Genomic DNA, 13,760 nt, shown 5'->3' on the forward strand with positions numbered 1-13,760 from the left:
ATCTAAAATATGTAACTAATTTTTCGAGAGTTTCATCATTCGGACACAAGCAACCACAGAACAGGATCATAAATTTAGCTGAAGGGAGCACTCCCTATAGCGGGCTGGGATGATGGCGAAAATAATACACGATCTAATATATATTCATATTTGATCCAAAATTAATAGCCTCCGAAAGAGACTATAAAGCACTTTAAAGTTTTGAGAAGTTTAATTTTACTTTAAAGTTTTGAGAAGAAACTCTTCGACATAGGAATTCAAATTAACATTAGATGTATATATAATGCCAAGCAGAAAAATGTTTTTTTTGACAAAACAAGGTTTTCGAGATATCAAGAGTATACTGTGATCTATTTAATTGAGATCTTCCAAGTGCCCGAAAGTAGAGCAATTATAACTTTTGAATACCAACTTAGATTTTTTATATATCTAACACCATTTGAGGTAATTAAAATTCGTAAGCTTAAACATGAAGCGTAATAAAAAACATATTTCACATGATATAAAAGAAACAACAAAATTCAGTAGCAAAATCGTGCTTTATTCAATTATCAACAAAGGCTATGAGCCATTTCAAGCATATAGGAAAGGCTTTATTTTTTTTCACATTTTAAAGAAAAACACTTCTGTACAATCTTTAAATTTTTACTCCTTAGCACAAAGTTCACACCTGCTAGACAGGATTTTTTATAATATTGTCTTTTGCATAGATTGGCTGAATCTTTGGAAACTCATCTCTAATTTTTGATGACACATCAGCCTTATAGGAGAATGTAATTTTTTATATAATATATACATAAATTAACCACACTTTTGTGCATAGTTCAGTCTCTAGCAAGTCACCACACAGCATTGTCAAAATCATTGGAAAAATATAAAAGAAAAAAATTCAAATAAGGCATTGAAACACTTCAAAAAGGGCATAGCAAACACAATCTTAGATATCGATCAGATAATCCGTTTAAAAAAATATATACTTCCTAAAATACACATTTTTTTTCTCCTTTTGTCAAGATTGGAATGAAAACTATATTAATTTATCATATTGCTTTTGATTTAAATAATTGCTCAGCTTTAATTTCCTTTTTTTTTTTGGCACAGTGTAAAAAAAAAATATATTAATAAATGCATGTTGTTTTAATTTAATGCCAAAAAGCAAAATTGCACTTTTCAAAAGTGTTTTAAGCAGAAAAAAAATTTAACATTATCTTTATTGAAAGATTATGTTTTGAAATATTATAACTTTCAGTCGTAGCATATAATGCAAACAGAGTCAGCACAAGCCATGTGTAATTCTAGAAGAGAACTTTTATGAAATTTCAATTCATGAGAAATCTAGCAAAAATATTCAAATTTACATTTTTATGGAATTTTACTTTGTGGAATCTAGCAATGAAGTATTTCATTCCAACACATGACCGTTACAATAAAATGAGATAGATAAAATAGTTAAGGAACATATTCAAAATATTTTGACATTCAATAAGAAAAAAGATAAAATTTACACACATTTAGAGATTTAAAGAGAAAATAAAAAGAAGGCTAATATTTCTGTTAAGTGACCATTTAAACGCAGCTACAATGTGTTTATTATTAGGGTGTTTTAAGAATCATCCTCTGAATCTGAAGAGCTAGAAGTATTTTCTGTCGGTGGGGCCACACTTGGAAATGGTGCAAGGCGGAGAGGGCTCAAGTTAGCAAGAAGAGGACGACGAATACCATTTTTATTTATAACCTGAAAAGAAATTTTTTTTTAGAAAGACTGCATTGAATTACAATGATTATATTAAATAAAATACTAATGTGTCTATAAAAAAAAAGATTTCTTATTTTCATTGGTAATAAAATATCAAACAAGTGAGCAATCATTGCCATGAAATCATAAATGTACATGTTAATAAATTTCTGATATAATTTTTTCTTCTAAACATAAACAAAAAGCTGAAGGAAAAAAAAACGAGCTATAAGTTGGTCAAAAACGAAAGATTAAAAGCGAACAATTCATATCAACTAATAAATTATTGTATATTATTGTTTTAAATAAGCTTATTAATTTACGCAGATTCAATAATTAATTAGAATTATATTTCAGTTTTAATTATGCTTCATAATTAATGCAGGAGAGATATACGTTTTAACAACAAGATCAGCCAATAATCTTTTTAATTAATCATTTTATAGTTTATGTTAGAATAAAATTTTCGAGAAAAAAAACCTAACATTTATCATTTTATATGCAGGAAAATTACTTGTTTCAAATGTGATTTCCATGTATGATTGAAATGCATATAAATCAAATGTACACTAGATGAACATATTTATAAGCATTTATTCAAAAAAATAAAAAAAAGTAGCAGCATTAATAGCAAGCTAAACTAAAATATACAAGTATTCCAAGAGCAACCAAAACATGCGTTCTTCACTAAATAACAAGCTACACATATACAGAGAAAGTTAAAATACATTCTCAGATTTATCCGGGTTTAAGTCATATTAATAGTGAAACCATGTACTCAATGACAAAAATCATAAGCACTAAAGCATTTTGAAGCTATCAAATTTGTAAAAAAAGATATTAGACAATGTGAAGTCACTGTTGCTTTATATGCCTAACTGATTAAGATATATTTTTTCACAGTCCAGAAATATTATTAATAAAAAGCTATAATAAAATAAAGCAAAATTATTTAAAAATAGTCATTGTGAACAATTTTATTTTTCATGAGTAATTTTTCATTTGAATAAAAAAAAGCAGAAAAAAAAATTGCCCTAGAAATTTTTTTATTTTCATTGTACATAATAATTTGATCATGTCATTTTACAGAAAACTGTTTCAAAAATTAAATTAATGGGACAAAACTCTACACAAGTGGGAATTTTTTAGCATCTTGACTTGCATGATTTAACACACAAGAAAGGATTTAAACAAAGTTTAAGAACAAATTCATTAAGTTTAATATAACAAATTCATTAAGCTTATTACAAAAATATTTTTTTTAACATTGACATAATTGAAAATTATTTGTCTGGTGGTCAGATATCGAATAATTATTAAAACAGTGATAGTAAAAAATTTTTAATAAAATAATTTTCTATAATTAAGATTTTATAAATGCAGTTTTTATTTTTAAAAGACAGTAACTGAAATAACTTAATACAAAATATTAAAAAACTTCCATTAAATAACTCATAAACAATAGTAAAATTTACAATGAAAAGTTACCTTTTAAAACCCTTTCACTCAAGTTTCTCAAATAAAATAAAAGGGGGGGGGCATAAAAACATAATAAGTTACGAAAGAAACTGTGTATATTATGTAGCAGTTACTCAACTCTTTTTATTGTGACAGCTGAAATTAGTTCTTCAAAATAATATAGTCAATGTCAATTCATTAAAATATTAAGGAAATTAGCAATTGGGTATTTGCACTTCAAGATCACAGATATCCACACACGTGTCCTATAACATCAGCCGATCATTTATAAGCTAAATGGCAAGTTAAAATTGAGTTAAGTTTCTTCACATAAGCTAGAATGTTAATTAATGTGAAGTTAATTAAATACAGTGCCATATCACACATCGAATTCATTGAAATATAATTCTTTCCCATCTACGTCTTTTACTTAACTTAAATTTATTATTTATGTATTTTATTGTAACTGTGATATATTTTTGTTATTTGTACCTGGCAACATCGATACATAATTAGTTTATGTTGTATGTGGCCTCATGCCAGTCTTTGTTTTAAGTAAGAAATATATAGTGAAATAGTTGAAATCTTTGCGAAAGAATGTAGAATGTATCACTTAAGAGAATTGATACTTGGCTTACTCAGAATAGAAACAAAAGAACAGTTGCTAACCAAAACCACATTTCAACAACATATAAGGATCGAGGTACCCACACCATGTCACTTTCAGGTATCCCAGTCATTTACTGACTGAACCTCAATAATTATTGAAAGATAAATAAAACATCAAGTCTATATAAATTAAGGAGATGTCAAAAAGTAATGAAGCACATCTCCATCGTTTATTTTAGTTAAAGCACTCAGCCTTATTATAAATCAAACTAAATTTTAAATTTAAATTAAAAAAATATTATTTTTTTTAAACCTTTTTTTGATTCTGCATAATGATTTTTCTTTAAATTCTACTTCTCATTCTATTGTAGTTAAATTATTAAGTATGAGAAGATATTGAATTTATATTAAACTTTTCAGAAACAAGTAAATCAACATTTTTAAAGAAGTAAACAAACACGTATACTGTATTAAGAAATAGGGGAAAGGAAAAAAAATTAACTATTTAAAAGGAAAAGATTTTGATTTTCTTTAATTCAGAATTAGTAGATACATTTTTCATAGTTAAGTCTCAAAGTAAAACGTTATGCCTAAACAACGAAAACAAATGTTTACCTTTTCTGCATCTGATTTCTTCTCTGTTTCAGATCTAACACGAAACTCTTGAAATTCACGCAATTCATCTTCAGTTAAAGGAGCATAATTTTCATCATCTGACACTTCCTCTTTCCATCCCATTTCACGCAACAACCTAAGCAACAATTAGAAATTTTAACAAGAGCATTACTTAATACGAAAATATTTATTAACGAGAGACAATGATTATAAATATTTTTCTAACGATTAACAATGTAGTTATAAATTGAATAAAGAAAAAGCAATAATAAACAAAAACAATTTTCATTAATCAACATAAAGGGTGTTTCTTGAAGTTTATTCTCAAAACATTAGTTTGATGCCGTAAGAGAAAATTTTCATCTATTGAAAAAAAAAAAAACTTAAATTGAAAGTTGAAAAAAAAAATCCTTTTAATTCTTAAAATAAAACTTTAATGCTAAAAATGAATTTTCTCGAAGAAAAAAAAAAGGATCCATAAAATGTTAAGAAATATAGTCTATCAGAAACTCATTTTAAAATGTCCCGCTATCATAAAATGCCCATTAAAAAAAGATTATATACAGAACAGAAAAATAAATCTTAATTCATCTCAATAACAGTTTATGATATCGTTTACCTATAGTACCGTACAGGAAAAAAGTAACAGCAAAAGAATCAAGTCTTTTAGAAATTCTAATAAAATGCTGAGCAATAATAAAAGCAACAAAAATAAAACAAAAGTATTCTCAATATTTAAAACAAACAAAAAATTTTGAAAAACTGACAAAGTTGACTTGCCTGAATATTATTTAAAAGAGAAAAAAAATAAATCAGCTGTACGAAACTTGTGGTTCAATATTAAGTAATCTACTTTCAATTCTTCAAATTTTGCTTTTTCATTTGTCTTTCAGGAAATAAATTTGCAAGTTTAAGAACTTAACAAATATGCGTAAAAGCTATTTTTAATACTGTATAGTAAACAGTACCATTCTAGATTACTCTTTATTAAATAAATTGAAACTCCGAAAAACTGTCGTAAAATATTTTGACGAATATTGGGCCAAATATTCGGCTAATCGATTAGGCAAAAGGGCCAAATACCAAAAATAGCTGAATATTCGTTACATCCTTAATTAAAAGATTCTTTAAAAGCAAAATTATATGTTACCTTTCTTCTGCTTCAAGAGAGCTGGATAGAAAACTCTTTTCCCTATCATCACTGTCATTAAATGATAATTTAGAAATATCAATGCCATTTACATGTGGTTCTTCGGAAGGGCTCTCCATAGATTCCTAAAGGAAAGAACATACACACATTACTATTATAAGGCATCACCAGATGGAACAGCATCATAATCATTTTGGAACAGAAAAAAATGAATTTTTGCAGAGATAAATTTAGTTCTTAGAATAGATTGGAACAAATAGTTTTTATATTCAGAGCAGAATTGCACTTGTAAAATTAGAGTGTTGCACATATTTCAGCTCATAAATCAATATTTTATACCATACTAGTTGAATGCCTGTTCTTCGTAAAGTGTGAAAAAAAAATCACTAAATCAGTACTAAACAAAATCGTACACAAATCTGAAAGTTATATGCAAACACAATTAATAAAGCTTAGTTATTATTTGATGCCTTTCAGGTAGCTATAATATTAAATAATTTATTAATATATATAATACAGTCAAACCCCGCTATAGTGAACCTTCAAGGGACCGAAGTTTCGGTTCACTATAACCGGGAGTTCACTATATCCGTTACACAGTCTATTTAACTAATGGTTCCTTAACTCCTCCCTTTTATTACACATTATTCAAATAAATGACGGAAAAATATTATGTAGCGGCAAAAAATGTGTTATTTTTCATTACTCTTCATCTTGCGTACAAAAAAATTAGTAATCTTTAGCTGATGAGCAATCCTCAACATCAGATATGGAAACACTTCCCGACTCTCAGATAATTTTTCCTGAATTTCTGTTATTCCGCTTTTTAAACCTGTCTAACCTGCCATTCGAGCACATAAAAGTAATCTCATAAAATCGCTTAGCAAATTCATCGACATTTGTCCAGATACTGGAAGATTGCGGCTTCTTTGAATGCTGAACCACTTCAGTAATGCTTCTTCAACATCCTTGTGATCTGCTTTTCTCAACTTTTTTCTGCCATCTAAATTTTTTTCATGAGCAGAAATTATTAATTGCCTATTTTTCCATATGTTACAAACTGCAGATTTGGATAGTTTATATTCCCTGCAAATATCAGCTTGATTGCATGCATTTTCAATTTTTCTGATTATGCCCATTTTATCATCAATGGAGAACGTTTTACGTTTACTGCTAGCCATAGTTAAATTGGAGACACTTGTTTGCAGGATTTATTTTAACTGAACTGAGAGCAAAAAGGAGTTGAAATGATGGCCTTATCAACACATATTAGTGTCCAACTCTTTGACCAATAATGAATAATTACTCATTCCTTCTGAAAAAAATGCATATTGATCCCACTGACACCTTACAGGTGCATCGTCTGCCTGGGTTGGAAACATCTGCTTGGTTTGTTTAGGGATGGGAAAGTGAGATAAAAGAAGCAAACAAGAAAAAATGCTTATTGCTACATTCCCCTCTATAGATGGTTTTGAAAATCGGTATATGTATTTAATTTGAAGTAGAAATTTCAAAATTATTTAAAAAAAAATTTTAAAAAAATCAATCGAAGACAGAAAAAAGTTCACTATATCCAACTTCCTCACTTTTTTTGGTTCACTATATCCACAAAAAATAACATTATCCGAGTATAGCAAGGCACGGGACCGAACGTTCGTTCACTATATCCGGGAGTTCAATATAAACCGTGTTCACTATAGCGGGGTTTGACTGTATTTACTAATGAGAAAATTTCATTTCTCAAATGTCTCTATGAAACAAACAACCTCAAAATTTCTTATGAATTTTAAAATTAGGGGCTAAATTTGTGTTTTTTGCTCAATGAATTATATCAGAGATTTTGAGCAATTTTTGGAAGAAGTAAAATTTTGGAATAGTTTTGAGCAGAAATTTCGGTTCAGAGCATTTTTGAGCAGCTGTTTCAACCCTGAATTGCTAGTTACTCACTAATTAATTTTCAATAAATAAATGCAATGTTAATGTAACTAATAATCAATTAATAATACGAATTATTTGCATAATCATATAAATAATTTGTCCTCATACACACTGCTAAAATTTTGATTTTTACAATATACTTATTTCAATCTTGAAATTATAGTTATGAAATAATTGCTTGTCAAAAATTTTTATAGTTACAAAGTGTGTTATGTTTTAGTCATTAAAAGACCAAAAATTTTTCATCTTTCTTCTGTTATTTTTCATATGCATTACTCATTATTTTTTGCCCTTATTTAAAATTAAATTTTGAAGGAAAAAAAATGCATCTGAAATATACTCAGAATCTTGGTCTTTTTAATAAGAAAACTACAGACAAAAGAAAACTAAAGCTTAATACACAAATTGCAAATTATGTTAAAGAAAATATTTTCATCTGTTTCTATTTACAACCCTATTTATTTTTGTTAAAAATTCATACAAGCTAGCATTCTCAAAAGAAATATATTAACAAAATATAAATATGACAAACAATGCGAATAGGCCAAGGTGAATTGAAAACAAAAGCTTTTAATTAAGGTTACTTAAGTTTGAAATCCAATATTATAATAGAACTTGCTTATGGAAACAAAGTTATTCCCCTGTTAAATCAAGGGGCTCTACAAACTGGAGATAACCAAAGTTATCTAAAAAGCTATATGAACAAAATTGCACTGGAAAATACTTAATAAGAGGTTACCTTTAATTGTTTTCACAACTCATGAAGATGAGGAACTTCACAATGTAACTCCGTATTACTTATTAATTTTTTGTTGTTGATTGATTTGAATTAAAAAAGGTTTTAAAACACTTTAAAGAGAATAAAATTATCACGAGCAATCAAATACTTTCTTACTGACAATTTTAATAAGAAGTTAAAGAACACATTTCCGTTTAAATCAATTTAAGCTGATAACAGTTTTATATAAGCTTTTTAAAATTAAACCTAATTATTTTTATTTTGGTTGAAATCTATAGTCCCTTAAATGATTTACCAACCATTACATAAAACCCTGGATCTGGTTAAATCAGGGTTTGCACTATCAAAATTTATATGTGGAAAAAAAAATTACTCCCAGTAAAAAATTCTTCACAAAAATTTATAAGAGTAGTAATTTAAATCGCTACTTACATTATTATTTTTGATGATGTCATTTTTCTCAGAAAAATCTCTTTCACTTTCTTCCTGTTCTTTTGTCTCATTGCGAAGGGCTTTTAAGAATTCAGATTTATTACCTGGTGCTTTTGGATGTTTTACTAAAATTTCCATGGAATGAGATGATGGAGCTGGTGCAGTGGAGGACTTCTGGAAGATCACATTCTAATTTACAAAAAGTTAAAAGTCAATTTTTAAAATCCATACTCCTGTGTAAATACACATGCTTTTTTGAATAAATTATGAAGGACATCAAATGAACTAACAGAAATTCACATATTACACATTATAAAAAATATAATACATTGAATAACAACCTGCAACTGGTAAGCAAAAGTGCTATTTATTTAACATTTTTGTTTATTATTTTATTTTTTTGTTTCATTAACAAGTAAACTGTGAAAAAAAAAATTTAATTGATTGTGGGATTTGCAAAGTGTTACACTTTCCACAATTTTTAAAACTATTTGAGCTTCACAATGCGAATTTTCTGCATAATGCTGTTAAAGGGTAGAAGACAAGTTTAGCCAAACAGTTAATACTAGACAAACTATTAGAATAGAGTGATAAAATTAGGCCAAACAATAGAAGAATAACAGATTATGAATGCTCTTTTATTATTTAGATGTGGAAAAAAAACTGTTGACTGCTTCATAAATCACAGGCATTTTGAACACAGTGATGACTTTGAGGGCCAGAAATGTGAGAGATTCAGAGTATAAACAAGGAACAGTCAAAACCACATTGCAAAGATTCAAAATCATTAAAAAAGATTTTCAAATGGAAGAAAATGTGCCCACTGCATTATTCTTTCAAAACGTGAACATTTTCATAAATATTTATATTTCAAAAATCCAAAGTAATGTAAAACCACAAAATTTTTCAAGTAAAATAAACTGTAAAATGCATACTAGTAAGAGTGCAGAAACTTCTCAAAACCTAATATTTCTCCAGAACCTGTTTTTTTTTTTTTTTNTTTTTTTTTTTTTTTTTTTTTTTTTTTTTTTTTTAATTTCCCCAAAATTATAGTTTTTTTCTTCTTTTTTTTTTGTTACAATAACTTTGGCAAAATATTTAGAAAGCAAGGTTTGCATAGTGTTAAAAAATTCTGATAACAATTTTTCTTAACATGGCAACAAAATTTTTAAATTTTTACAGAATTCTTGAATAAAGTAGCATATGTGCTAAAGAGAGAAATTAAAATATATGGAATAATTAGAAATTTAAATTTACAAAATAATTATGTAATAATTTATTAAACTGAATTTAAAGTTGCATTCATAAGCTTAAGGAATTTAAACTACAAATTTTCGAACTAACAAATAAACAAAACATTTGTGTTATATTTAACACAACGGAAAATATTCTTTTTCTTTTTTATATTGTTAAGTCGATTTTGCATAATAAATTTTAAATATGTATTTTTTTAAATATATAATGACGTTATAATGATGTAGGGTTATTGTTTCATATCATAAATGGGTAAAATTATTTCTCATTTATTTCTCCTTATTGAGTCACACAATTTTAATTTGCACTCCTAAGTTTATTTTTTTTCCCTAAGTAAAGTTGATTATTTTTTAAATCTAAATAATCTCCCATTTTATTACATATAACAAAATGTTCTTACATAAAATTATAAAACCTATTTCATAAACAAAATGATCCTTGTTTTTATTTATTGACTAATTTTTGAAGAAACATCAACTTTTTAAGTAAAAGAAGAATTAAGATGCTGTAAAAGCAACCATGGAGCTTGATAGCCTACATGAATAATAATGGTAATTACAAACTTAATATTGAAAATGCTACCTTATTAGTAATTTTCAGAGTTTCCTTAATCGGTTTTTTCATGACAGTACTTTTGGCAGGGATGAGAGCTCTGCAATTTGGAGAGCTGCCTTTGGCAACTGGAGTGACGATGACAGTGTGCGGATTGGTAATGCTAGAGATGGTATTCGAGGATTTTGTAAGAGGTCCAGATGATGAAGATGCTGTAAATAAAAAATATTATTTTTTTAAAAAAATAGAAAACATCAGATAAAAATATCAGATTTTAAAAACATCAGATACAGTCCAGCAGACAGGGAGCAAAGTCAACATTTTGGACAAAAAATATTACATGCAAGTCTACTATGGATAAATCTATTACATGAAAACTAAGTTACTTATAGTTTAAATGACTTCAAAATTTGAGAAAAAAATAAATTAGCAGAAATAATAAATGTATTAAAAAATAATTTAAATGCAACATGTAATGAAAATTTATTTATTTAAAGTCAAATAAAAACTTCTGAACTTCAGGTCAGGGTGGCCAGGTATATTACAAAAAAAAAACAGGCTAACTTTAGAATCAACAATGCATGCATCCACCAAATTGACACTTCAAGAACAATAGTTGAACAATCAATTGAATGACAGCATACAACACTGCTACCTAAATTTTATATACTTTGAAAAAGCATTTGACAGTGTCTGCAGAGTAACATTTTAGAAACTACAAAAACATTATGAAAAACTAGATTAATTTCTAATTAGTATCCAGAAAATAAAATACCATGTAAAAATAATAAATTATGGAAATTCTTATATTCTTTGAAATTTTGTCAGTCAGAACACAAATTCTTGATGGTACACTCAGAATAACAATAGTAGAAATAAAATAAGTCAAATAAAAACAATTTCAATAATCATGAGAAAACAAAATCAAAGTAAAATACAATAAACTGTACAATTACCTGGACTTTTTCTGGAGCTCTCACAAGAATTCTCTCCCTTAACGGGTTTTTTCACAAGTTGAATCTTTTTCCCAATTCCAGTATTATTAATTTTGATATTTCTAGGTTTTTCTGAAAGAAAAAAATTAGAAAATTAACTTTTAGGAATAATATCTCTTTTTTGAAATATTAGTCCAACTATAGAATTGATGCTCAAAATACAGTGAATACACAATAATTAAAGTGTCATCAGAACATGACATATATATCAGAACTTACTGAGAAACATTATTTAGATATGCGAAAGATTAGATTTGTTTTCATAAAGTCCATTTTTCAAGTAAATGCACTTTATGAAAACAAATTACTGAATATAAATGAAATTATATTGAGGTCAATTTTAAAAGATACTATTCCACTCAATTCTACTATTAAACAAGCAATGTTCAATGTTAAAAGCTACAGCTACTAACAAAAGCCATATTTCTACCATAAAACTTTGCTAACACTCAACGATTTGACAATCTCATACATGTTAAAATGTATAACAAATGTATTTACCATAGTGTGATTTAATGGAAAAAAACACATTCAAATGCACACAAAACCTTAAACATGAAAATTATGATTCAACTGAAGAAAACAATTAAATGAACAACAACAGATTTTAATTTTAGAATTCAGACTTGATTCTAAGATTATTAAATATGACTATCTAGATTATTAAATATGACTTTGCTATCTTAAGTTTTAAAGCCCTTTATTTTATTCTTTTCTCGCACATTTAAAATGTCTTATTTTCTTAAATAAAGTTTATTATTCACTATAATAACCAGTATGTAATAGTTAATATTTCCTCATACCAATATTTAATTAAAATTTGTAGCAGTGTGCAAGATTTTATTAAATAATTTGAAAGTAGGGTTACAATAATTTCGAAATTAAAACAGATTAAATATCTTAACATTTTTGTATGAAAATAGTTTAGTGGATGTGATCTCTCAATTCACCAGTTAAAAATTCTATGATATGATGTGTTTATTTGAAATGGTTCCCTTTTTAACTCAAGCAAAAGAGATAAATCAATAATCGTGAAACTACAAAACTCGACCCTACAGGATTTGTTATTGCATTTGCTAAAAATAATAAACATATGTACGACTCCTAAAATCATTACCATAAAAATTTGTAATGGAAAATTTTGTCAATAGAGCTTCTGACTCATAACTACTGCACTCCCAAAAAGCTTGAAACATTTAATTCTGCAGGTAGAGATTACATTCTTGAACCTTGAATACTATTAGAGAATGGTCCCTCTGTTTGAAATGTCGGTTTTTGCAATAAAAGGTTTGATCAAATATAATAGTTCGATTCTTCAAATCAAAATACATATTTACAGAAAGTAGGATGTTGCAAAAACACACAAAAAACCAGGACACCAGGTTAAAAATAGGACAATTAGAACAACATTTTCCAACCAGGAATATCAGGCTAACTGCTAACTCATCAATCTACCACATTACACATATGGAGAATTAAACGAATATAAATTTCCTCTTGTTTAAATCAATAAAACTAGCATTAAGAGTTTTTTTTTCTTTCCATTTTGTTCAATCACTGAAATATATAAAATGTGTTAATTTTTAAGGTTTGAAAAAAACCAAACATTTTTAACTAAATTCAATAAATGATATTTAAATGAATAAAATAAAAATTCTAAATATTAGTTACAATAACCAAATGAACTAAAAAAACTTGCATTCAGAGAATTCACCATAGGTCACATGGGTGACAGAAGAATTAGAATCACCTCTAAAACCCCTTAAACAATACTAGATTTATACAATCTCACAATACGGCAAATATAAAGACAACTTACCCCAAGCACTGCCGTTCAAAGCTGGAACAGTACTTGGCTCTTCAGAGATGTCTCCTTGCAGAGATGGCTAAAGTTAAGGGGAAGAGAAATTAACATTTATCCTTAAAATATTGATCTTGAATTAGTGAGTAATGGTTATAATGAAAGAAACACTTACAAATTCTTGATTGAAATTATTGCTGGTCACTCCCATACCACGTCCATCACCAATACCATTGTTACTCACACAACCATTGTCATTCAATTTTCCCTTTCCTTTGTTGTGGTAATAGCCACTACCATTCTTTGTCATGTGTTTGGGAGCATCAGCCTGCAAAGGAATAAATTCAAAAATTAACTGAAGTTAAAAGGAGAAATTTTCGAAAATTTAACACCCATTTTTGTTTTAACAATATAAACTGACTGTTGTTATAGACTGCTCATTACTTTCTCTTTTTAAATTTTAGTGTTTTCTTCATATATGC

General features: G+C 27.3%; 1 protein-coding gene across 2 annotated transcripts in view; it reads right to left on the bottom strand.

Moving 5' to 3' along the window:
• Nucleotides 1-520: 520 nt before the first annotated feature.
• LOC107439629 (vasculin) overlaps nt 521-13,760 on the bottom strand; it is a 28,700-nt gene continuing 15,460 nt past the window's right edge. The window contains exons 8-15 of one of the 2 annotated variants that reach the window (XM_043040100.2): nt 13,454-13,606; nt 13,297-13,363; nt 11,439-11,549; nt 10,513-10,694; nt 8,677-8,850; nt 5,568-5,692; nt 4,418-4,553; nt 521-1,735 (exon numbers count right to left, since the gene is read on the bottom strand). In XM_043040100.2, coding sequence (XP_042896034.1) covers nt 1,604-1,735; nt 4,418-4,553; nt 5,568-5,692; nt 8,677-8,850; nt 10,513-10,694; nt 11,439-11,549; nt 13,297-13,363; nt 13,454-13,606 — 1,080 coding nt within the window. In that variant the 3' untranslated portion in view covers nt 521-1,603. Of the gene's footprint in view, nt 1,736-4,417; nt 4,554-5,567; nt 5,693-8,676; nt 8,866-10,512; nt 10,695-11,438; nt 11,550-13,296; nt 13,364-13,453; nt 13,607-13,760 lie in introns of both variants that reach the window. The other variant, XM_043040098.2, reaches the window with a different exon arrangement.

The sequence above is a fragment of the Parasteatoda tepidariorum genome, chromosome 4, assembly GCF_043381705.1.
Source record: "Parasteatoda tepidariorum isolate YZ-2023 chromosome 4, CAS_Ptep_4.0, whole genome shotgun sequence".
In the NCBI taxonomy this organism is placed as follows: Eukaryota; Metazoa; Arthropoda; class Arachnida; order Araneae; family Theridiidae; genus Parasteatoda; species Parasteatoda tepidariorum.